This window comes from Schistocerca gregaria, chromosome X (assembly GCF_023897955.1).
Source record: "Schistocerca gregaria isolate iqSchGreg1 chromosome X, iqSchGreg1.2, whole genome shotgun sequence".
NCBI lineage: Eukaryota > Metazoa > Arthropoda > Insecta > Orthoptera > Acrididae > Schistocerca > Schistocerca gregaria.
In genome coordinates, this window is record NC_064931.1 from 705,302,464 (window position 1) to 705,329,501 (window position 27,038).

Below are 27,038 nucleotides of genomic sequence, written 5' to 3' on the forward strand. Positions count from 1 at the left end.
CCTCCTTAACTTGTTGCTAACACATACCCACCAAGTTTAAAATTGTCAAAACTGCAACCAGCCACAAGTATGGTTTAAAAACACAGCTTCAGATTACATACAAATCCATCTTCAGATGGTTGTCACAGGTTTCCTTACTTCCCTATGGGACCTCATTTTGTATTTGTTTTTGGTTTGCTGTATGATTCTGCACGAGGAAATAGCCCTGTGTTTTCATTGTGAATTTTGAAATCAACACATTTTTGGGCGTGCACTGTATGAGTGCTATTAAATTCACCCGAAAACTTTTGACACGACACCATTCTTTGTTGAACAGCAGCACACACAATTTTGCTGCCATTAAACAGAGAATGTTGATGCCTTATGTGTTTTCCATGGATTGAACAGCACTCACACATTGCACATCCACAGATGTGTTGATTTTAAAATTCGTGACAAAAACATAGGGTGATTTCATCACACAGAACCATACATCACTGCAGAAAACCAATAACAAATACAAAAAAAGGCTTCAACAAGAAAACAAGGAAACTTATAACAACATTCTGAAGATGGATTTGTAAGAAATATGTAACTTGCCATGGTTTGATTCAAATAAACGTTTTTATATCATTCTTGTATCTGGTTCCTTTTTCAATTACAAACCTTATAGTATTACAGCCACATAATGGTAGTTTTTGACAAAATAATGCATATTTGGATGGAACACACACAGTTTTTGTTACTGGTATTTTTTATTGTTACTATATTTTGCTAGCTGAACATCTCCTGATAAACTTGAACTGTTTTACCTCCACTAGTAGGAACACTGATACAGGAGTGGTTTAACAGGTTATGGTTTATCTGAGTGGCACTACTTACCCACTGACCACAATCTATGCTTTCCTCTTTGTGGGATGATACTGTAAAAAATTCATAACTCACAATAGTTACTCTTCTTGTCCTGGGGCACTTACTTTGAGATTATATATCAGGAGGTGATCCTGTCACTACTCTACTAGGACAGTTGCCTCTGAAGGAGTTATACAAACATTTGGGCAACTTCAGCTGCCAAAATCTCACAAACTAAGGTGACCACCAAAAAGTATTTGATATTCTGGTGACATCTGTCATGATGGCTATGGAATATTTGTCATAACATTTATCACTGGTTGCATTCACCTGAGTTACAGCACTGTTTATCAAATTTCCCTTTCTGAAACCATACTGTGTTTGATTAAGATTTATTAGTTCTCTTTTCACCAGTAGCTAGTCACATAAGAGTTTTTCCTGTATTTTCCCAGAGTGTTCAACAGACAAATATGCCTGTATTATTACAGCTGGTTCACACCAGACTTGCAGGATGGCCATTTATGACTTCAGAGTGGCACATGTGGGATGCTTTGAGGTGGGACCTCCAGCAGCACAGCAGGCCCAGCATTGAAAATGTCTACTCGACAGAAACATTCTTTATTGTTTGTTGTCTCTTGTACAGCATTCTGATGAAGGAAGGCAAGGAGACAGGTTAGTAAGCTGCAAATGACATATATTGAGGTAGTGGAGTGTTAACACAGCTCAACAGTGGCTGGTGACAGATGGGTCCTTTCTGATACAAGTCAGGTGTCAGCTCAACGGTGCAATGGCATTAGATGACTGGACTGGTGAGCATCACTAGTGGCCTGAGGCATCTGACAGGAGCATTCAATCACATGAAGTTGAACCCATGACCCTCAGAGACTGACTGGAATGTCAGGTGATAGCACTCACATAATGGCCAGAATCCTCAGAGTTAGCTCACAGATCAGTACCTTCACCTTGTCAGTGATGCTGCTTGATGTTGCTGTAGTAGCTTAGCTACACATTTGACAGATGACTGGTGTGTACACTGTACCAATTGAATGAGTTGTGCCAAATGAATTCTGCTACTAACTTGGAGTATTTAAGTTGCTCCAGTCAGGAGTGTTATGACAGGAGGTGCCTCATGTTACATTGCCAGTTGTAGAAATTCCATGCAGTGGTATAGCATGTAGAAATTCAGCTCACTACTGAGTATCTAGCTGCAGAATTACATCAGTGGCTGGCCCACATATTCTTTGGCTGGTTGCGAAGGCCTGCCTGAAGCTGACGCTGCCACATTTTCTCCTTCCTTAGAAGAATTGAGCCACATGAATTCCAGGCTGCTGTTGAAACTATGAACTATTAAAACAACATGGTACTACTGTGTCTACATTTTCTCCCTGACCCTGTTTAGCACTCTCTCTCACACACACTGTTATTGGCACTTTAAACATTGTCTGTTCTTCTTCCGTACACACTTCATCAAATTGTGTATACCACTCCATCAAATGGTGTATGGTGACTGCTACAGCCAAATTTTCCCTCACTTTGGTCAAACATTGTGGTCAATCCATTGGGTTGGTAGGTATGGACAGGAAGATCAGTTGAGCTGAGGATGATGGACAGAGGCGACACGAATGATGACCAGTATTAAGGAAACTTCAAGGCCGAGATCTCCATTACAGTGACTCAGCGCTGGTGCTTGTGGTGGTATTGCTAAATACTCTAGAACAACTTTTCTGTGCTAATGCACCCATTCTGTGGTGCTAACAGCTTGTAGAGGGAACTAAGTGTGGTGGAATTGAGGGTAGTGTTCAGGTAAGTTAGGTTCTTTGCTGATGGTATTTCAAAAGGATTATTGTGTAAATACAGCACAGGATACATTATGTTCAGATCCATAGTCCCTGTTATTGTCATTGGAAGTTGAAAAGTCTGTCCTGAGATGACAAATTAAATCCCATTTAGCTGTGTGCTGCTGCTCTTTCATTCCAATTGTCCTGTTCCCCTTGGGCATCCTTGCTTACAGCAGGTGGTTATAGTTATGATATGAGTCATGCACAGAGTACACCCAGTGAGGTCTTGCTTTGGGGTTCTGTAACCTGCTCCCTCTGACAATGGCACAGCTTTTCTGCTGTCATCAACACAATTCTTCTCACTCAGCATATATATCTCACTTGTTCAGTGGTGTGCAAATTTTTTAAAAGTCTTATTTCACTGCATACGGGTGTACCAAACAGCATTTGTATTTACCATCAGCACCTGCTACTCCAGTCGTCCCTTCTTTTTGTTGGTCCATCTCTTGATCTTAGTTTGTAATGACACTTTTTATTTCTTACCCCTTCCCTTTGTATTTGGGGATGACACTGGTAATAGTGGTAAACCATCAGGCATTCCCTGAAAAGGTTGAATATGTCCAACATGTATGACTGTTGTAAGAGTAGTGACTTGTAACTTCACTTTTACCAGTGAGGTTATCTCAATGACTTTGTTACAACAATTGGTAATGAGAATAAAATTTTAAGTTTTTCCCTTCTGGTTGTAAAGGCTAGTCAACATCATATATTGCCCTACATGTTACTTAAGTAACTTGGCAGTCAGTTGTATCATTCGCTCCTGTCGCTCGAGGGCTGTCATAGTCTCTTTTTGCACTTGGCAACATACTGTCTACAGGTTTTTGCAGAATTCTGCACTGCTCCGCTGTTTTCCGCCCACTCTAGGTTTTAATGTCTTAAATGGTGATTGCACCTTCTGTCTATAAACTACCTCATAAGGCAATAGCCATGTACTCTTCTGAACTTTTGAACTATATGCTGCCAGTTCATAAGGTAATGCCCCACTCACTGTGCCTATAGTGCATCCCCACATTTGACACTATTGTTATAGCGGGACAGCACTGTCATATATTGACTACGTAATGACTTGTATGTTGTTATCCTTAAGGCTGTTGGGAGCCATCAAGGCTACTTCTAGATAGGAAGTCAGAGATACAATGCAGAGAGTGGACAAAAGTAGTAACATTTAGGTTACCAGAGACAAACAGTAGCACTAAAGCCCTACAAATTACTAATGTTCTGGGCAGCTGTCCCAGGAGAGAAGTCTCACTTCAGAGAATTAACTGGTAACTCCATCCATTACCTAGATACTGTTGTAAGGTGTCATAGTAGAAGATGGCCATGAAAAGGAACATCTTAGCAGAGACAGCAAGCTTGATACTTGCTCCTGAGAACTGCAATGTCAGTGAGTTTACATAGGTTAGAGTACTACTGCAGCAGTCCGCACACACAAAAGGATTGAGGGTGGAGCCAAATGACAAAAAACATTGATGTTGCTGGCCATAATAGGCACAGCAGTGACATTTAGCTTTCAGCTGAACACTGTTGCTACCAAACTTGGGGTTTGATAATGTAAAGTTCAGAAGCACCCCTACCTACCAAGTAGGAAGGGGGGGGGGGGGGGGGGGAGTCTACATATGGTTGGCCAAATGTGCCCTGGAGGTGCAGAGCGACTTATGAGATTGACCGAAGCTTGTTAAGTGCTGGTGGACTGGTGGGTCAACTAGGAAGGGAGAAATAGTGCACCACCACACCACCACAATTCTTCAAGAGCCCATGTTTTTGTATTCAGAGGATTGCTCAGATTCCAAATATGTGTCACTTGTGGCCAGCCTTGATAAGCTCCAACATGTCTGTTTTTCTTACTTGGAGTGCTGCACAAAGTTTCTACTCAAAATGTTGCTAGCGTTCACTACTTCTGTTAGCACCCAACCCATGGATTCAGACACTGACTTCCGTTGTACAACCAGTTGCCTCCTTTGCTTTTTCTAATATTTATGATTAGCCTTCAGTGTAGTAGTTAGCCAGATTGCTAATAAATAGTGTTAATCAGACTCCTGAATACCATGAGTCTCCTGCTGAAAGCATCCTGTCGAGTCCCAGAAACCACACATCTTGCAGGTGCCTTGTGACAACGTCTGGCACTGATCCAAGTCATCAACCTGCCTTCAGTGCGAATTTGTCTTTCTACATTTGCTCCTCACTGCATGAAATTGGAGATGGCTCTCAACCCACTGTCTTCCCTGTATCATGTGTTAGTAGGACACAAGAACACCTGTGTTGCAGGATGGCCGGTTTTATATATACAGTGCCATGTGAGGGGAAGCTGTGGGATGGGATCTTCAGTTCTGCAGTGAGCATGGTGTCAAGAGTTCTTACTCAACAAAAACCTTCTTTATTTTTAGTTGTCTTTCAAACAGCACTCCAGCAAAAGATGCCAAGGAGCTGGTCCACAGGTAGTAAGCACTGAGACATATGACAAGGCAGTGCAATGTTGCTGCACCACAACAGTAGCTGGCAACAGTGGATCCTTAGTGATGCAAGTCAGGTGTCAGCTTGTCAGTGCAGTAATATTAGACAATTATGCTGTAAAATGTAGTTTGCTGCCCAAGATGTCTGAAAGGAATGTGTAGGCACCCCAAGTTGAACCCAGGTCTCTCAGAGATTGGCTGGAGTATCATGTGATGTCACCTGTGTGGCATCCACACCTCAGCAGATCCATTTTGAAGTTCAGAACTATCAGGGCTAGCTGATAGCTCATAGATTAGTGGTTTCACTCAGTCGGCCATACTGCTCAATGAGGCTGTAGCAGCTGAGTTGCACATTTGACCAGTACCTGGTACAGAGATTGTGCCAGTTAAATGTATAGCACCAAATGAATGCTGCCACTAGCTTAGCTAGGAGTGTTTATAATTGCTCTAGCCAAATATATCTTATGACACTTGGTAACCTCCCATCATGTAGCCAGTTGTAGAAATAACATGTATCTGTCCAGTTCACCATTGACAGTTGCAGGGTGCAAATCACCACCCAGATTTGGCTTCATCATGGTTCCCTTAATTGATTTAAATGAACGATGTGGTGGCCCCTTAAAAATGATGTGGCCAATATCCTTCCCTACTTTACTCCAATATGAGTTTGAGATCTATCTCCTGTGCTCACATTGTTGATAGCACAGTAAACAGTAATCATTTTCCATTTCCTTGAAAGTGTTGCTACAGTTCTGAGCAACTAAATTTATTTAATTTATGAACAAATTGCAGTTTTAAGTAAAAACTGACAGATGTTACTTAAATCTGTTTATAAAACACTGGAATGGATCAAAGTAAAATTATGTGCTGAACTGTAGCTTATAAATAATTAAGACTAAATGCAATTTCATGTATTGTTGACATATAAGGCAATTCATTCAATAGAAAGATCTGACTACCCTGTCAATACATAACAATTACAATAATGTCACAGTGGCAATGACTCTTCCAAATACCTTTTCACATTGGCATGCCAGCTCCAGATCAAATACACCTGTTGGAGTAACATTGAGAACTGGTGTACAAATCAGCCTGGATGTGTTTTTCAGGACATTTTCCACATCCGACTAGGTGTATACCATGGTGGTACTTGATGGCAAGTGTTCATCAGAGACAAGGGTATCATCAGGAATGCCCCAGGAAAGTGTGATATGGCCACTGTTGTTCTCTATATACATAAATGATTTAACGGTCAGGGTGGACAGCAATCTAAATTGTTTGCTGATGATGCCATGGTGTATAGTAGGGTGTTGAAGTTGAGTGACTGTAGGAAGATGCAAGACTAGTTGGACAAAATTTCCAGTTGGTGTGATGAATGGCAGCTAGTCCTAAATATGAAAAAATGTAAGTTAATATGGATGAATAGGAAAATCTAATCTGTACTGTTCGGATACAAAATTACAATTGACACAGTAAAGTCATTTAAATATCTAGGCATAACATTGAAATTGATATGAAGTGGAACGAGCATGTGAGAACTGTGGTAGGGAAAGTGAATGGTTGACATAAATTTATTGGGAGAACTTTAGGCAAGAGTAGTTCACCTGTAAAAGAGGTGCTATCTATTCTTGAGTACTGCTCAAATGTTTGGGATCCATACCAGGTCAGATTGAAGGAAGACATTGAAGCAATTCAGAGGTGGGATGCTAAATTTGTTACTGGTAGGTTTGAACAACCCATAAGTGTTATGGAGATGCTGAGGGAACTCAAATGGGTATCCCTATAGGGAAGGTGACATTCTTTCCAAGAAACACTATTGAGAAAATTTAGAGAACCAGCATTTGAAGCTGACTGTCAAACATTTCTACTGCCGCCTACATACACTGCATGTGAGGACCCTGAACATAAGGTATGAGAGATTATGGCTCATATGGAGGCATATAAACAGTCATTTTTCCCTCGCTCTATTTGTGCATGGAACAGGAAAGGAAATGACAAGTACTGATACCAGGTATCCTCTGCCATGCACTGTGCGGTGGCTTTTGAAGTATCTGTGTACTTATTTTAAGCTAAAAACATAAGTAGATATAATCCTAGGTAGATATATGTATTAAAATAATCATTTAATATTAATAAAATAAACTTATTTGTATATATATTCAATTAAATGTAATAAAAACAAAGATTCCAAGACTTACCAAGCGGGAAAGCGCCGGCAGACAGGCACATGAACAAAACACACAAACACACACACAGAATTACGAGCTTTCGCAACTGGCAGTTGCTTCGTCAGGAAAGAGGGAAGGAGAGGGAAAAATGAGAGGATGTGGGTTTTAAGGGAGAGGGTAAGGAGTCATTCCAATCCCGGGAGCGGAAAGACTTCCCTTGGGGGAAAAAAAGGACAGGTGTACACTCGCACACACACACACACACACACACATATCCATCCGCACATACACAGACACAAGCAGACATATTTAAAGGCAAAGAGTAAGGGCAGAGATGTCAGTCGAGGCGGAAGTACAGAGGCAAAGAAGTTGTTGAAAGACAGGTGAGGTATGAGCGGCGGCAACTTGAAATTAGCGGAGGTTGAGGCCTGGCGGATATCGAGAAGAGAGGATATACTGAAGGGCGAGTTCCCATCTCCGGAGTTCGGATAGGTTGGTGTTGATGGGAAGTATCCAGATAACTCGGACGGTGTAACACTGTGCCAAGATGTGCTGGCCGTGCATCAAGGCATGTTTAGCCACAGGGTGATCCTCATTACCAACAAACACTGTCTGCCTGTGTCCATTCATGCGAATGGACAGTTTGTTGCTGGTCATTCCCACATAGAAAGCGTCACAGTGCAGGCAGGTCAGTTGGTAAATCACGTGGATGCTTTCACATGTGGCTCTCCCTTTGATCGTGTACACCTTCCGGGTTACAGGACTGGAGTAGGTGGTGGTGGGAGGGTGCATAGGACAGGTTTTACACCGGGGGCGGTTGCAAGGGTAGGAGCCAGAGGGTAGGGAAGGTGGTTTGGGGATTTCATAGGGATGAACCAAGAGGTTTTGAAGGTTAGGTGGATGGCGGAAAGACACTCTTGGTGGAGTGGGGAGGATTTCATGAAGGATGGATCTCATTTCGGGGCAGGATTTTAGGAAGTCGTATCCCTGCTGGAGAGCCACATTCAAGGTCTGATCCAGTCCCAGGAAGTATTCTGTCACAAGTGGGGCACTTTTGGGGTCTTCTGTGAGAGGTTCTGGGTTTGAGGGGATGAGGAAGTGGCTCTGGTTATCTGCTTCTGTACCAGGTTGGGAGGGTAGTTGCGGGATGCGAAAGCTGTTTTCAGGTTGTTGGTGTAATGGTCGAGGGATTCAGGACTGGAGCAGATTCGTTTGCCACGAAGGCCTAGGCTGTAGGGAAGGGACCGTTTGATATGGAATGGGTGGCAGTTGTCATAATGGAGGTACAATCTGGAACCACAACACCCCAATTCAGTAGTTAACCTTTCCTCCAAACCCCTCTCCCAATCCGAAACCTCTGTCCTATCCAAAGGCCTCACCTTCAGCCCCACTCCCAGGTTCAACCAAACTGCCCTTGTCAAGGATTTACTGTCCTACACTCGTAGTCTCTGCTGGAAATATCACTTTGCCACGAAGAAAAACAATCCTGATCCCACTCCTAATGATCCAACTCCCCAAGACACTATCCAAATTGAACCCTGCCTGCAACAGTTCCGTCCTCCATCACAGAGGGACCCACCTCCTCTTCCTCAAAATCACTCTCTCCAAACCTTCCAGGAATTTCTCACTTCCAGCCTTGCCTCTCAATCTTTCTTGAAAAACCTTAATCCTACTCCCAACATCACCACAGCCGAATCCCAGGCTATCCGTGATCTGAAAGCTGATCGATCCATCATCATTCTTCCGGCTGACAAGGGTTCCACGACCGTGGTACTTGATCGTCGGGAGTATGTGGCTGAGGGACTGCGTCAGCTTTCAGACAACTCTACATACAAAGTTTGCCGAGGTAATCCCATTCCTGATGTCCAGGCAGAGCTTCAAGGAATCCTCAGAACCTTAGGCCCCCTACAAAACCTTTCACCTGACTCCATCAAACTCCTCACCCCACCGACACCTCGCACTCCTACCTTCTACCTACTTCCTAAAATTCACAAACCCAAACATCCTGGCCGCCCCATTGTAGCTGGTTACCAAGCCCCCACAGAACGTATCTCTGCCTACGTAGATCAACACCTTCAACCCATTACATGCAGTCTCCCATCCTTCATCAAAGACACCAACCACTTTCTCGAACGCCTGGAATCCGTACCCAGTCTGTTACCCCCGGAAACCATCCTTGTAACCATTGATGCCACTTCCCTATACACGAATATCCTGCACGTCCAGGGCCTCGCTGCAATGGAGCACTTCCTTTCACGCCGATCACCTGCCACCCTACCTAAAACCTCTTTCCTCGTCACCTTAGCCAGCTTCATCCTGACCCACAACTTCTTCACTTTTGAAGGCCAGACATACCAACAATTAAAGGGAACAGCCATGGGTACCAGGATGGCCCCCTCGTATGCCAACCTATTTATGGGTCGCTTAGAGGAAGCCTTCTTGGTTACCCAAGCCTGCCAACCCAAAGTTTGGTACAGATTTATTGATGACATCTTCATGATCTGGACTCACAGTGAAGAACAACTCCAGAATTTCCTCTCCAACCTCAACTCCTTTGGTTCCATCAGATTCACCTGGTCCTACTCCAAATCCCATGCCACTTTCCTAGACGTTGACCTCCATCTGTCCAATGGCCAGCTGCACACATCCGTCCACATCAAACCCACCAACAAGCAACAGTACCTCCATTATGACAGCTGCCACCCATTCCATATCAAACGGTCCCTTCCCTACAGCCTAGGCCTTCGTGGCAAACGAATCTGCTCCAGTCCTGAATCCCTCGACCATTACACCAACAACCTGAAAACAGCTTTCGCATCCCGCAACTACCCTCCCAACCTGGTACAGAAGCAGATAACCAGAGCCACTTCCTCATCCCCTCAAACCCAGAACCTCTCACAGAAGAACCCCAAAAATGCCCCACTTGTGACAGAATACTTCCCGGGACTGGATCAGACCTTGAATGTGGCTCTCCAGCAGGGATACGACTTCCTAAAATCCTGCCCCGAAATGAGATCCATCCTTCATGAAATCCTCCCCACTCCACCAAGAGTGTCTTTCCGCCATCCACCTAACCTTCAAAACCTCTTGGTTCATCCCTATGAAATCCCCAAACCACCTTCCCTACCCTCTGGCTCCTACCCTTGCAACTGCCCCCGGTGTAAAACCTGTCCTATGCACCCTCCCACCACCACCTACTCCAGTCCTGTAACCCGGAAGGTGTACACGATCAAAGGGAGAGCCACATGTGAAAGCACCCACGTGATTTACCAACTGACCTGCCTGCACTGTGACGCTTTCTATGTGGGAATGACCAGCAACAAACTGTCCATTCGCATGAATGGACACAGGCAGACAGTGTTTGTTGGTAATGAGGATCACCCTGTGGCTAAACATGCCTTGATGCACGGCCAGCACATCTTGGCACAGTGTTACACCGTCCGAATTATCTGGATACTTCCCATCAACACCAACCTATCCGAACTCCGGAGATGGGAACTCGCCCTTCAGTATATCCTCTCTTCTCGATATCCGCCAGGCCTCAACCTCCGCTAATTTCAAGTTGCCGCCGCTCATACCTCACCTGTCTTTCAACAACTTCTTTGCCTCTGTACTTCCGCCTCGACTGACATCTCTGCCCTTACTCTTTGCCTTTAAATATGTCTGCTTGTGTCTGTGTATGTGCGGATGGATATGTGTGTGTGTGTGTGTGTGTGTGCGAGTGTACACCTGTCCTTTTTTTCCCCCAAGGGAAGTCTTTCCGCTCCCGGGATTGGAATGACTCCTTACCCTCTCCCTTAAAACCCACATCCTCTCATTTTTCCCTCTCCTTCCCTCTTTCCTGACGAAGCAACTGCCAGTTGCGAAAGCTCGTAATTCTGTGTGTGTGTTTGTGTGTTTTGTTCATGTGCCTGTCTGCCGGCACTTTCCCGCTTGGTAAGTCTTGGAATCTTTGTTTTTAATATATTTTTCCCATGTGGAAGTTTCTTTCTATTTTATTTACAATTAAATGTAATATATTAATATAAATTATTTATTGTGTTGGTAGACAAGTCCATCTTCAGTTACATAATTCACAAACATTTAGAACATGTTCACACACGTTCACATGGAATAACACTAGATGCTGACATTTGGGGGTACACAAATTACATACCTGGGGGTGGGGGGCTACCACCATCTTTGGCAAATGCAATAATTGACACTCTGACCCTAAGAAAATATGGTATTAATGCCAGAAAAAAAGAAGAAGAAAAAAGATAATTAAATTATTATGTAGTACATTTACTGTATATTTACTGCATAAATAGAAAATTCTGCAATGGGCTCTATTTTGTCAGTTACGAACTGTCATACTGCATGTGTTGCATGTCTTGTCTCAGCAAGTTTACTATCTTCATTGGTTTTTCTTTTCTGATATTTATGTAGGTATTTAATTTTTTAGGTCAGCAACTTACTATGGAAGAGAGAGACTGTGCAAACTCACCCCTGAAACTAGGAGAACAACTCCACAGCATTTTCGAAGAGTTTCTGCTGATGTGGACTACATGGAAAATGAATGTGCTCCAAGTAAGTCTGAAGTGTGCAGTTGCCCAATAATGATATTTTCAGTTTTTTTATTATTACAGTTAATAAACAATTAAATATGGTACTTATTGTTAAAATTTTCTTATCTATTTTCTTGTTGACAAAGTTCATTAAAATAAAAAAATGAAATCTTTTAAGCAAAACAAATGCAGGCAAATATCTTTTAATAGTATTATATGCAGTAGCAAATATAATCACCTATACTTAATTTCAAAATTTTCAGGCGAAAATTATTTTGTTAAAAAAAATAATAATAAAGGAGAAGGTATGGAGAGAAATGTATGGAGTTGTGTTCAGAGAAGTTGATCAGTGTTCTACTGCATGCATATGTGGTGGCACTCAACTTGTAGTTAGCCAGAGTCCTGGTGGTGGAAGAAATTTTCACCACCAGTATTTAGCTGACAAGCTGAGGGGAGGTAGTAGTGTGGCAACCAGACTTCCCTCTGGTGTCGTGGATTAAATTCCAAATCTCTCCATTGCATATCATAGAGTGAGGGCATGTGGCACTGTTGATGACATTCCATATATCAGGATGGTACATTGTACCCAGAGGCCTCCTTGATGCTATTAGTTTTAAACCATTTATTAATGTCAGTAAAAATTTGATTAGCAGCTATTTTTAAATCTGTACTTGACTTAATACAAACATTACAATAAGTAGCAAGCCAAGCACAGATTTAGAAACAGCTGCTAATCAAATTTTCACTGACATTAATAAATGATTTAAAGGTAATTCACTGTCATTAAACTTTGGGAAGACCCACTATATGCAGTTCTGAAGCTGTAAGAGATTTCCTTCCAGCATGTGTGTAACATATGAAGACATGCAGATCAAAGAGATTGGCAGTGTTAAATTTCTGGAATTACAACTTGATAATAAATTCAGTTGTGAAGGGCATACCACAGAATTGCTTAAGTGCCTAAACAAGTATGTATTTGCAGTGAGAATGACATCAGATGTAGGAGATATTGAATATAAAAGAACTTGTATACTTTGCTTAGTTTCATTCTATTATGTCATATGGAATCATATTCTGGGGTAACGCATCAAACCAAGCAAAAGTTTTTAGGGTGCAAAAGCATTTGATAAGAATCATTTGTGGTGTAAATTCAGTAACATTATGTAGGAACCTGTTCAAGGAACTTTGTATTCTAATGAGTGCTTCTCAGTATATTTATTCCTTAATGAAATTTGTTGGAAGTAAATGTAAATGTCATGTGACTAGGGCCTCCCATCAGGTAGACTGTTTGCCTGGTGGAAGTCTTTTGATTTGATGCCACTTTGGTGACTTGCACACTGATGGTGATGAAATGGTGTGATTAGGACAACACAACACCCAGTCCCTGAGCAGAGAAAGTCTCCAACCCAGCCAGGAATTGAACCCAGGCCCTTAGGATTGACATTCTGTCACATTGACCACTCAGCTACCAGGGCGGACTGTTGCAAGTAATATATCTCTATTTCCAAACAATAGCTCGATACATAGGAATAAGAACAATCTACATAAAGACCTAAAATCACTTACCTTGGTCCAAAAAGGAGCCCAACACTCAGGAACACACATTTTCAATAAATTGCCGGCAACCATTAAAAACTTGGTTTCAGATAATGCACAGTTTAATAGAGATTGAAAGACTTTTTAATAGGCAACTCCTTCTACTCTATAGACGAATATCTTAACAGAGACTGTTGAGCCAGCTTAAGTAAAAGTGACTGTTAGATTTCAGTTTGACAACACTTGGCCACAACAGGCAAGATTAGGTATTTTGTGTATGGTAAATTTATTAGTAGTGCATAACAATGCTTCATTCTGGAAGCATGTTACTTCTCTAAATATTAGCTGTTACAGTTTACCGCATTGTATTCACCTATTTCAACAATCTCCTAACACATGATCAGGGTAGAAAGTATTATATTCAAATGTTTTACATTTTTATGTTATACTTTCTGACATGTTCTGTGAGTATCATCCCATTTTTTGGGTCTGTTGAACAAAAATTGAATCTAATGTAATCTAATCTCTAATGAGTAGGCTATGTGGAGGGATGATGATGATGATGATGATGTTTGGTGTGCTAATCAACCTGGATGTGGTTTATAAGCAGTTTCCCCCATCTGACAAAGTGAACACCAGGCTGGTACCCACATCCCATCTGAGTTACACAATTCACCAACATTTATAAAATTTTCATACTCTTTCTCACTGATCACTACACGCAAACAGTTGGGGGTTCACAAATTCTGTCAGGGGCAACAAGTAGAGCATCCAACCACCCTCTAACATATTAGCAATTCAAAAGTCGATAATAACCATACCATCCCTGTGTAGGAATAGGATAAAGATAAAAGTTAAAGAAGAATAAGAGTATGTATTCTTGTTATCTCTATATGAGATATACAATACAGTAGAATTGTCACATAGTCTTCCTCAGATACTGGTTCTCTAAAGTATCCCAACAGGATTTTGCAAAAACCATGACACGTTTCTTTCAAGGATTTCCATTAAGTTTCCCAAGCATTTTCATATGGGCTATATCAACCTGTTACATTCATAACATCTCATCAGTGAATTTATTCAATGTCTGTTGCCATGCCTACTTGATAAGGACTTCAAATGCTGGAGCAGTACTCTGTCACTGGTATGTGATTTCCTTCATATATGTACTGCACCTTCCTGGAACCGTTCCACCAAATCCAGGTCTACCATCCACCAAATCAAAGTCTTTCATTTGCCTTCCTTGATATTGATTTTATATGTTCATTTTACACTGAATTGACAAAAATCATGAGATGTATACCTATACACATGGTGGTAGTATGACATACACAAGGTAAAAAGGGCACTACATTCATGGTAGCCATCATTTAAACTCATGTGATTCATGTGAAAAGGTTGCTGGCATTATTATGGGCATACAGTGGAAATTAACAGACCTTGTAAGCAGAACAGTAGTTGGAGCTAGACACATGGGACATTCCATTTGGAATCCATTAGGGAATTCAATATTCCAAGATAAACAGTGTCAAGAGTGTGCCGAGAATACCAAATTTCAGCCATTACCTCTCACCACAGACAACACAGTGGCAAATGGCCTTCACTTCATGACTGAGAGCAGTTGTGTTTGCATAGATTTGTCTGTGCTAACAGACAAGTAACACTGCATGAAATAACCACAAAAAATGAATGCAGGATGTACGGCAAATGTATCTGTTAAGACAGTGTAGTGAAATTTCGCTATGGCAGTGGATGACCAACATGAGTGCCTTTGGTAGCAGCACGAAATTGCGTGCAGCACCTCTCCTGGGCACACGGCCATATCAGTTGGACCCTAGATGACTGGAAAACCATGGCCTGGTCAGATGAGCTCCAATTTCAGTTGGTAAGAGCTGAAGGCACGGTTTGTGTGTGTCACATGCCTGATGAAGCCATGAACCCAAGTTGTCAATAAGGCACTGTGCAAGCTGGTAGTGGCTCCATAATGGTGTGGGCTGTGTTGACATGGAATGGACTGGGTCCTCTGATACAACTGAACCAATTATGGACTGGAAATGGTTATGTTTGGCTACTTGGAGAACATTTGCAGCCATTTGTGAACTTAACGTTCCCAGACAACGATGGAATTTTTACAGATGACTGTGCGCCATGTCACCTGACCATGATTGTTCGCAATTGGTTTGAAGAACATTCTGGACAATTCGAATTAATGATCTGGTTTCCCAGATCACCTGTCACAAACCCCATTGAACATTTGAGAGACATAATGAAGAGGTCAGTTCGTGTACAAAATCCTGCAGCAGCAACACTTTCACTTTTATGGACAGCTGTAGAGGCAGTATGGTTCAATATTTCTGCAGAGGACTTGCAACAACTTGTTGGGTCCATGTCACACAAGTTACTGCACTATGCGTGGCAAAAGGAAGTCCAACATGATATGTGGAGGTCTCCCATGACTTTTGTCACCTCAATGTATAACATACGTTAAGAGTTAACTGTATCTTTCTTTCTGTTAATAATATATTAAAATGGTACTATATAATAGAAAATTACCAGTTCACACCTATTCTTTGTTAATAAACTAAAAACGCACTGAAACATATTTATTTAATAATGATATCTGATTTCAGAGCCACCAAGCTGTGACTACACAGATTACCCTGGAAGATTCCTTCCATACACCGACAGGTATATCCCACAGATTTATGACGCTCCAGAATGCAAACACTTATGCAATCAAGAACAGGATTTCAACTGCAGATCATTTAACTACCATGTGGTTCGTCGGGATTGTTTCTTGAGTTCTGATGACACTTTTGCAGCTGATCGCTCATCATTACTGATGGACAGAGACTTTTACTATAGTGAGCATGGAACCTGCAGTAATGGTTAGTATCAGACTATAACTCTCATTTCTGTATGTTGCATTCCTGTACTGAGAGCTATTCTCATGCAAAGTAATTTACAAGTATGTAAGAAACACTTGAGCTGCAGTTAAAAATAAATGAATACATTTAACAATGATGGTTTGTAGATTGCTTACTGCCTTAAACAAACTATTGCTTTGAAATGGGCCATCTGTTTAAGGAAATACTCTGCTAACATTAATCTGATTGGTAAGATTTAATAACAGAGGGAATATAGGCACACCACCATCAATTACAATCATCAAGTTCATTGTCCTCTTTTGCCTTAAAATTGCTTGTACAATGATTTAAAAGAGTGCCTTATGTTTTCATTTGAAACTATACCAAACAAATGGGAATGATTCTGTTACATGCTACACATTGTATTTGGGGTTTCTAATTTCATTCACACAATTTTACTATAGATGTCACTTTGTTCTACACTTTGCACTTTGTATTATTTTAAGAGTACAAAAAAAAAAAAAAATAATCTTACCGCATTTCAGATAATTTTATTGGCCTTGATTGGTCAGGAGTTAGGTTTTAGATGTCCATCCCCCATTCCCTGTATAATGATAATGGTAGAGTAATGTATTTATACAGTGTATGCAGAATTTCCTTGCATGTATTGTGTTCCATCAATTATTAGAGCCTAGAAACGTAAAAAGTATGGTGTGTTTCCCTCACATACTTTGACTTTACATAATTAAAACACAGCTTCAGTAGCAGTTTATAATATTTTCCCTTCGTTTCTAATCTATTCTTCATGTATCTTATTACATATAAAGTTTTGATGATATTTTTAGTCCAACAATAAAAAGTGAACCAGAACTTTGTCTTTTTCATGTAGTACTCATACAGGAACCTGCCCAGCTAGCGGTGTAGTCTAATACACTGCTTCTCAAGCGGGAAGGCATGCCGGTCCCCGGCACGAATCCACCCTGCAGATTAGTGTCGAGGTCCGGTGTGCCGGCCAGCCTGTGGATGGGTTTTAAGGCAATTTTCCATCTGCCTTGATGAATGCGGGCTGGTTCCCCTTATTTCGCCTCAGTTACACTATGTCGGTGAATGCTGTGCTAACACTGTTTCCGTGTATGCGTACACCATAATTACCCTACAACACAAACAATGGGTTTACACTTGCCTCAAATGAGACGTTTCCAGGGGGAACTGTACTATAACCCTGGGTTCGGTGTGGGGCAGCGGTGGGTTTGAGTGAACTGCTGTAGCATGTTGTGGGGTTGTGTACCACTGAATGCTATGGCGGGGATGAAGCCTCTGTCATTTCTATGTCCCCAGTTACATACATACATACATACATACATACGTGCATGTGCATGACAACAACACCCGAACATTCTTGAAAGTGTACTTCTATCTTCAGAAATCCACCGCAGCTGACAAATGGTGAGGATGTTCTTACAGAACTAATCACAATTTGGCACTCTAGGCAGTCTAAGAAGAGCTGTGCTTCTACATCAAAACAGAGCAGCTTAGATATAAACTGTGCTGTAAATAGTATCACATTCAACATGGTTGCTGCCAATGTAAGAAACAACTGATGGAATGAATGACATAATTGCTGCATATTTCCTACAGTATGAAGATTTAGATTTTAATTTTTTCCAGGTGCCAGTAGAGGACAGAATAGTAGTGAAATAGCCCAAAAGTTATTTTGTGAACCTTCTGTCAAACAGTTACTGTGAATTGCAGAGTAGTCATGAAGTACTTCACCATTTTCCATTGCTGCTTGCACTTGAGAAGCATCTGTGTTTGCTGGATGGTGAAATTGTTGATCCCTGTACTACATTATGTTGAAAGAGTTTCACTGCTATTATCACTGACTTGCAGTGGGACTATTTATGCTCATAACTGCAGTCTATAAATCATTCTGGTTACTAACACTAAAGAAGTCAAAGACTGTTTGATCAGCGGAAAGACTATATTGAATTCCAACTGGTTTTCTATAAAGAAGGTCCTTAAGTGTTCTTGATTGGTGTTGGGAGATATAATATTATTCCTATATATGGAGCACCTTTGTTCTACATTATCATTAAGAAGATGATTAACCTTAGTGAGTTCTCTGAGTTCTTCTCCAATTTTCCTTTGCAAAATACCAGGTGTCCCTGTAGGAATGGTCAGTATTCAGAGATATGATAGAAATAATCATTTGAAGCAAAAAGCTTCATCTGAACATACACCCTACTCTGAATGGTTTCTGAATAGAATACATTTAATGTACATAGTTATTTATTTTCTGTATTATTCAATACATTTTGAAGTTTATACATGTAGAACAATTAATCAGCATTACAGCATGCATTTTACAAAGTGTCAGTTGAAAAATGCATATTTTTTTAACACATTCACTTCTAGGCATTATTGCAGATGTCATATTGCAGCTGTTGCACAGTTCACAATAAATGTTCAAATATTCCTCTGTCAGCTTCAGCGTATTTATGCACTCTTGGGAGAATATGCTGTGTTGCTTGTCTGAGTGCCTCTTCACATTGCCATCTGTAATGCGACCAAGTAGTTCATATTACTTTGTCACAGTTTTTTTTTCACTTCACACTTCTTCCCCAAAGTAGCCCATCAGAAAAACAGGATTACAGTAAGAAATGGATTATGAAAGAAATAACTGAACTCAGGACTAGAGTGAAGAAGCTCAAACAAGCAGGGAATATGGAGACATAAAAACAGTATCAGAAGAAGTACAGGCAATTAATAAGAGAAGCAAAAGCCATTTCAATAAACAGAGCCATAACAAAATCAACAGCTGAATATATAGCCAAAAAAGTGTAAAAAAACAGCAATTTTATTAAGTCAATGAGAACTGATGACAACATAGTTACAGATGGAAGAAAAATTGCTAATATACTAAACAACAACTTTATAGATGCTGTACAAAATTTGAAATGGGAAACAAATCATCAATGGTCAGAGCATGCTAAACCACTTGGCCAACCATCCTGCTCAATGTTCCTAGAACCACGGGCAAAAACAGAACTCAAAAAAATAATACAGAAATTAAAACCCCAAAAGTCTGCAGCAGATGATGAAGTATCAAATAATTTAATAAAAGATGTGAATGAAGAAATAATCAAACCTCTTTTGCATATTGCAAACTACTCATTTAGAGAAGGAATATTCTCAGAAAAATTAAAAGTAAGCAAAGTAGTACCAATATTTAAGAAAGGAGACAAAAATGATCCAAATAACTACAGACCAGTGTCTTTAATCTCTGGTTTTTCAAAAATACTAGAGGTACTTATGCATGGTAGATTGACCACATTCCTGGAGACACACAGTATTCTGATTCCAGCACAACATGGTTTCCAAAAAAGTATATCTACAGAAACTGCTACATCATGTCTCACAGAATCCATTATAGATATGTTATAACCTTTAATCACAATAATTGTGTGGATATTCACACTCTCTCTTAGAAACAATAGCTGATCACATGATTACAACTCAGTCTCTCGTATTCGACTGCCGTGCCGTGACATGCGGCCGGCGCCGTTCGTAGCTAGGTGGCGCTCCCGCACTCATGCAATTTGCGGAGCGCCTCTATCGCCGTTTGTGCGTACTGTCGTGGCGGCACTTAAATGTCATGGCACTATCACAACACTTTTCCTCACTTGAAAAAAAACACTCACTTCCTTGGAGACATGGACAGCGCGGAGACATCCATGGCCTCTTGCGAGGCCCCGAGGAGATCCCGCGCAGACACACGAGAGTATGGTCGAAAATGTCCAGGATGGAAACTCGTGCGTGGAACATGCCTCCTGGATGAGATGATGGGTAAAAACTCCGGAGCAGCATCCATAGGTGTCATGGACCTGGGAGTGTGCTCCAGCGAGATGGGTCCTGGAGAAGGCGGCGTCGCGACTGGGGCCGGTTCCGGCATACTCTGAAGTGGCAGTGATGTCTGCTGCATCAACACGGATGGTAGATTGGCAGCAGCGACAGGACCGGCGTCTCGGGCTGGTGGAGGTGAAGGATGGGGCAGTGGCACCGGCGTGGCCACCACTCGTGGGCACATCTGGTCGTAATGGTGAACAACCGTGCCGTCGCCCGTACGGATTTCACAAAGCCGGCGGCCGCGAAGAGCCTTGACGACCTCTGGAATCCATTTAGGGCGAGATCCATACCCTCGTGCCCACACGTCGGCGCCCACCGAGTATTTTCCCGCACTAGGGGACACAGTACAAGGCCTGACAGGGTGAAGCAGGTGCAGTAGAGTGCACGGTTGGCGGCCATGCAAGAGTTCAGCAGGGCTGCGATCACCCAGAGGCGTGAAGTGATAAGAACTCAGAAATTGCAGCAGGGCGTCATCTGTGGAAAAATCACTAAGGAGTTTTTTCATCTGGCATTTGAAAGTGCGGACAAGGCGCTCGACCTCCATATTCGATTGCGGATGGAAGGGAGGTGCTGTAACATGATGAATCCCTTGTCCAGTACAAAAATCACGGAAGGCCTGCGAAGAGAACTGAGGGCCATTGTCCGTGACGATTATGGATGGAAGACCTAGCGCAAAGATTTTGGACAAAGCCAGCGTTGTCGCCGCAGTGGTGGGTGACGGACATCTAACAACAAACGGAAACTTCGAGAAGGCGTCGATCAACAGTAGCCAATAAGTACCGAGGAAGGGGGCCAGCAAAGTCGGCGTGCACCCGTTCCCATGGCTGAGCTGGATCAGGCCACGGAGAGGGCATTGTACGAGGTGGCGCCAGTTGCTGAGCACACTGGCCACACGCAGCAACCATATGGGTGATGTCCGAATCAATACTGGGCCAATAAACGTGCCTGCGGGCCAGGGACTTAGTCCGAGAAATACCCCAATGGCCTTCGTGCAACAGTTAGAGAACATCTTTGCGAAGAGAGGCTGGCACCACGACCCATGGAGATGTGCCATCCGTGGCCAGAAGAACAACACCATCACGAACAGACAGATGAAGGCGCAAGGCATGGTAGTTGCGAAGGGGATCCGATGCCCGGCCCTTGGTCCTCTCCGGCCAACCTCGTTGAAGAAAACGATCACCCGACGCAGGACCAGGTCCCGCGCAGTAGCCGACGCGACCTGCGAACCTGTAAGTGGAAAGCCCTCGACCACACGACGTGCGTCCTCATCAATGTGGAAATAGAGGAGTTCATCACGATCGAAAACAGGGTCGGGGCCCATCGGCAATCGCGACAATGCATCAGCGTTGGCGTGCTGGGCCATGGGGCGATAGTGAATCTCATAATGAAAACGAGACAAGTATAAGGCCCAGCTGCCTTATCCGGAAGTGACGCCGATGGGCTGAACAGAGAGACCAGCGGTTTGTGGTCGGTGATGAGGTGAAACTTAGAACCATACAAAAAAACGCTGAACTTTTTTAGAGCATAAATGATAGCAAGCGCCTCCTTTTCGATTTGAGAGTAACGCCGTTGACTCGTTGAGGGTCTTGGAAGCATAGGCGATGGGTCGTTCCGACTCATCCTCGTACCGATGGGCGAGAACAGCCCCTAGGCCATACTGTGACACGTCAGTCACCAGAACCAAGTGCTGACCCAGACGGAATGTGGCAAGACAAGGCGCCGACTGCAAATGAGCCTTCAGGCGGACAAAAGCCTGCTCACACCCGTCGAACCAACAGAAGGGGACTTTTTGCGTAACAGCTGATGCAGAGGATAAGTTACCGCCGCTGCGGATGGAATGAATTTGTGATAATAAGCAATCTTGCCTAGAAACGCCTGAAGTTCTTTGACCATAGATGGCCGGGGTAGAGCGTTAATGGCCGCAACGTGCTGACGGAGAGGACGTATACCCTCACGGGACAAGTGGAAACCAAGATACTCAATGGAGGGTTGGAAGAACTGTGACTTGTCCAGATTGCACCTCAACCCAGCCGAATGCAAAACCCGAAACAGTGAACTTAAATTACGAAGGTGCCCCTCAGTGGAGGCTCCCGTGACAACAATGTCATCCAGATAGTTTATTCAGCCGGGGACAGAAGCCGTGAGCTGTTCCAAAAACCGCTGAAAAATGGCCGGTGCGCTAGCGACGCCAAATGATAATCGCTGGTACTGATACAACCCACAAGGAGTGTTGATAACGAGAAATTCCTTGGAAGTAGCGTCCAACTGCAACTGATGGTACGCCTCCGATAAGTCAAGTTTGGAAAAGAACTGGCCCCCAGCGAGCTTGGTAAACAACTCCTCAGGACGGGGAAGAGGATAAGTGTCAATGAGGCTGAGCGTTGACGGTGGCTTTAAAGTCACCATGCAATCGCAGACTCCCGTTTGGTTTAGAAACCACCACGATCAGCGATGCCCATTCGTTGGAGGTAACCGGAAGGAGAATCCCTGAAGCTGTTAACCTGTCTAGCTCAGCCTCGACAGGTGCACGCAATGCCACTGGAATAGGGCGTGCCCGGAAAAACTTAGGGCGAGCCGTAGGTTTAAGAGTAATGTGGGCTTCAAAATCCTTGGCACAACCCAGACCAGCAGAGAACACGGACGAAAATTCAGAACACAATCCATCCAGCTGTTGATACGGAATATCCTCAGATATGAGGTGCACATCATCAATGGAGAACCCGAACAACTGGAAAGCATCATAACCGAACAGGTTTTCAGTGCCCGCATGATCCACCACATAAAAGGTGAGGGGAAGAACAACAGACATGTAGGCAGTGGAAGCATCAAACTGGCTCATGATAGGAATTTTCTGTTTATTATAAGTCCTCAGATTTCACGTAACTGGAGACAAAGGAGGGGAGCCCAACGCCAAATACGTGCGAGAATTAATGAGAGTTACTGCAGAGCCAGTGTCCACTTGCATGCGGATGTCTTTATTCAGAACACGAACAGTAACAGTAACAAACAACTTATTTGTTTGAGAAAGCACACAGTGAACATCCATGTCCGACGCCTCGTCCTCGTCGACAGGAACTTTATGGGACTGACACACAGAAGCAATGTGGCCTTTTTTCCTACATGAATTACACGTGGCCCAACGTTTTGGACACGCTGCCCTGTCGTGCTGTAGAAACAACGGGGGCAAGAAGGAAGTGCGGAACGAACCGGCTTCTGTGGTTGCTGGTTTCGCTGCGAGCGTTGCGGCCCAAGAGCGACGTTGTTGACGCGAGTGAACCGCCGCCACATCGTCGTTCTCCTGTGAAACAGGCAAATCGCCCGTGTCGAGAGTTGACTGTACAGCGCCTACATCACACCACGCGTCGATTTGCGCGCCAGCAGCGTGAGACATTTCAAAGGATTGAGCGATGCTTAGAACTTCCGACGACGGGTTTGGCAGTTGGAGGGCACGTTGCCGAACTTCTTTATCAGGAGCAAGCCGTAGAATAGCATCCCTAACCATTGAGTCAGCATAAGACTCGTGATGTGTGTCCGTGACAAACTGACATTTCCTACGCAGACCGTGTAGTTCCGCCGCCCAAACCCGGTAAGATTGATGGGGCTGTTTACGACACCGGTAGAACGCCACGCGGGCGGCAACGACGTGGGTGTTTTTCCGATAATAGTCAGACAATAAGTCACACATTTCTTGGAAGGACAGGGAGGCAGGTTCCCGCAGAGGGGCTAACTGAGATAGCAGCTGATAGACTCGAGGGGAAATCCAAGATAGAAATAACGACTTACACATAGGAGCGTCGACAACGCCGAAAGCCAAGAAGTGTTGCCGCAAACGCGTCTCATAATCCTCCCAGTCTTCAGCGGCCTCGTCGTAAGGAGGGAATGGAGGCGGAGAAGAGGAAGACAGACGATGAGTAAGCGACGTCGACAACGCCTGAATCGCTGCCGTCAGCTGTGTTTGTTGTTCAATGAGCGCTTGCATAAGCTGTTCCATGTCTGCCCCGTCACGAACACGCAAATCCACAACGCAGTGAAAATATCCCATCCTCGTCGCCAAAAAGTGTTATAACCTTTAATCACAATAATTGCGTGGATATTCACACTCTCTCTTAGAAACAATAGCTGATCACATGATTACAACTCAGTCTCTCGTATTCGACTGCCGTGCCGTGACATGCGGCCGGCGCCGTTCGTAGCTAGGTGGCGCTCCCGCGCTCAGCCGAGTTACGGAGCGCCTCGATCGCCGTTTGTGCGTAATGTCGTGGCGGCACTGTTAAATGTCGTGGCACTATCACAACAAGATGCATTAGACAAACGAAACTCTGTGTCTGCTATGTTTCTGGATTTGTTCAGCACAATCACCCATCCTACACTTATTGAAAAACTTGAAAGCTATAGTATTCGCGGACATGCAACCAAGTGGATAAAATCATACATCAGCAACAGAAACAAGTATGTGGAAACAGAAACTTGATGCAGATCTGAAATAAGAAATATTAAGTATGGAGTGCCTCAAGGATCTGTACTTGACCCGCTTCTGTTTAACCTATTTGTAAACAATATTGATGTCAGTGAGAAAGATAAATACTGTATTGCGAATTACATGACACTAATGAACATAGAAAAAAAAATCTGAAAAGAGGTGCATTTATGTCAATAAATAACACAGTACAGTGCCTTGTGCAAAATGACTTAACTTTAAATTTAAAAAAGACAATGTTCATGTTGTTCAAAAATTGAGAAAAGGAAGAACACATACATATATTCATAGATGAAACGAGACTGGAAGAAGTTACCACTATTATATTTTGGGAGATTACAGTTGACAATAAGCTCCAGTGGAGTCAACATATATATAATGTTTGCTGTAAATGAAGCACTGCAATATTTGTTATGAAAAAGCTTGCACATTATGCCAACAAGGAGCTTCTATGTACACTGTACCATGCTCCATTTGAGCCATACCTACAATATGGAATTACTGTTTAAGCAAAGTTGAGCGTCAAAAATACAGAAAGAATATTTACATTGCAAAAAAAAAAAGCTGTTAGGACCATCTTGACAGAAACAAAGAGACTCATGCAGAACTGCTTTCCATATTCTAAAAATACTGACATTTCCATCTCTATATATTTACAAAACAATCATGTCATTAATAAAAGGAAATGAAGTACTAGAAAGAAATGCACGTGTTCATACATATGAAACAAGAAATAAAGGTTAGCTGAGAAGTATGCAACACCGACTGAGAGTTGCTGAAAAAGGTCCTCGAAACTCGGGTGAAAAAATTCATAAAGTGCTTCCAAAGAGTTTACAGAACAATGTGAGCAAAAAGACATTCCAAAAACTTTTAAAGGATTATTTGATGGAAAAAGAATTTTATAGTGCAGAAGAGTATATGTATCAATGAATGAAAAATGCTGCTATTACTGTTATAGAGGTACTGTAACTAATTGAACATGTTGTAATATGTTAATAAGTTGAGAACATGAATACTGAGAGAAAAATGTAAATATGAGCATAATGTAGTATGTAAATAAATCTCAGGACCTAAAAAAATTTGTGAAAAATGTATGCAACATTATTATAAGTATTGCCACTTTGATGTACTAAATTGTAATAAATAGCTTAAATATTGGAAGAAAATAAGTTTAAGTTGACTTGTCCCATATTAAAAGTACACACTTTTTACCAAATGTAATCAAATGGGACCAAATAAAAATCAATCAATCAATCAATTCATCCAACCCAATAGGCAAAAATTTAATCGTGTAAGGTCTTGCACTCTTGGTAGCCAGTTAATTTAACTACCATGGCCAATCTGGCACTTAGGATAAGATGCATATGTGCACAACTTTAGCTCAAAAATAAATCTATGTTAAATATGTTCTACATCAAAAACCATTTCGAATAGGATATATGAAGTTTATTGCTTCAAATGAGTTTTCCTGTCATATCTTTGAATAGTGACCATTCCTTCTGGGACACCCTGAGCAGTAATTCTAGTATATATTGTCATGGGAGGAGGAGTATTACACAGAGCCTGTCTAGTTTGCTGAAGTTGTCCTTTATAAAATATAGTAGTTCCAGAACATATTGTCATGGTAGGGGTAATATGCTCCTTTTCCTCAACAATAGTTTACATATTTCATTTGCCTATTTGAACAGTATAGTTCCGACAGTTTCCATTAGTATTTTAAATAACTTTGATGATATGAACTGTGTCCCCATTAAGTAAATCCATAATTGAGTGCCAGATGAAAGAGATACTGGTGTCACAGTACTGATACTTCCTACATTTCTTAATTGATGTTTTCATAAAATATAGTATACTCACAAGGGGAGGCCATGACATTCATATCACTGATTTAACTGAAACTTTGCACACATTTAGTAGTCGATTAGGACAACATAATGTGTAAGTGGTAAAGCATACCACTTAGGCAATTTTGATAAAATCACAAGAGAAATTTTACACATCAGTGATGGACCGATGAGTTGTCATCCCAAGCATGACATGGCGGCAGTTATGTTGTTAGCATTCGAGCTGTGTAATGGGAGGATCGCTTGAGCGAGACCCACTCACAGTGTTTTTTCTTTCTTTTTTTTTTTTGCCCTGAACAGTAGTCATATTCTTTCATACATATTACATTTAAAAGCTAATATGATGAAAAGATGTGTATTTACAAGAACTTTTATTAAATTTGCAATGTTACTTCATTTTTTGCTAATTTTTACTATCACAAAAAATATTGTGTTTATAATTATTGACAATTAAATGACAAAATGCAGAAAGTTTTCCAGAAAATGTATGCCTGTTGTCCTTTCCAAAATACCTTATACCTGTAATTGGGTAAGGTACCAAGAACTGCTTTGCACCAGTACACTTCGATATGCA

The 27,038-nt window shown here is 42.2% G+C and overlaps 1 protein-coding gene across 2 annotated transcripts in view; it reads left to right on the forward strand.

The window, feature by feature from the left end:
• The window catches only part of LOC126299294 (uncharacterized), a 483,067-nt gene that overhangs the window by 347,834 nt on the left and 108,195 nt on the right, over positions 1–27,038 (forward strand). For both annotated transcript variants that reach the window (XM_049991089.1, XM_049991090.1), the window contains exons 20-21: positions 11,732–11,856; positions 16,001–16,258. In XM_049991089.1, coding sequence (XP_049847046.1) covers positions 11,732–11,856; positions 16,001–16,258 — 383 coding nt within the window. The remainder of the gene's footprint in view (positions 1–11,731; positions 11,857–16,000; positions 16,259–27,038) is intronic.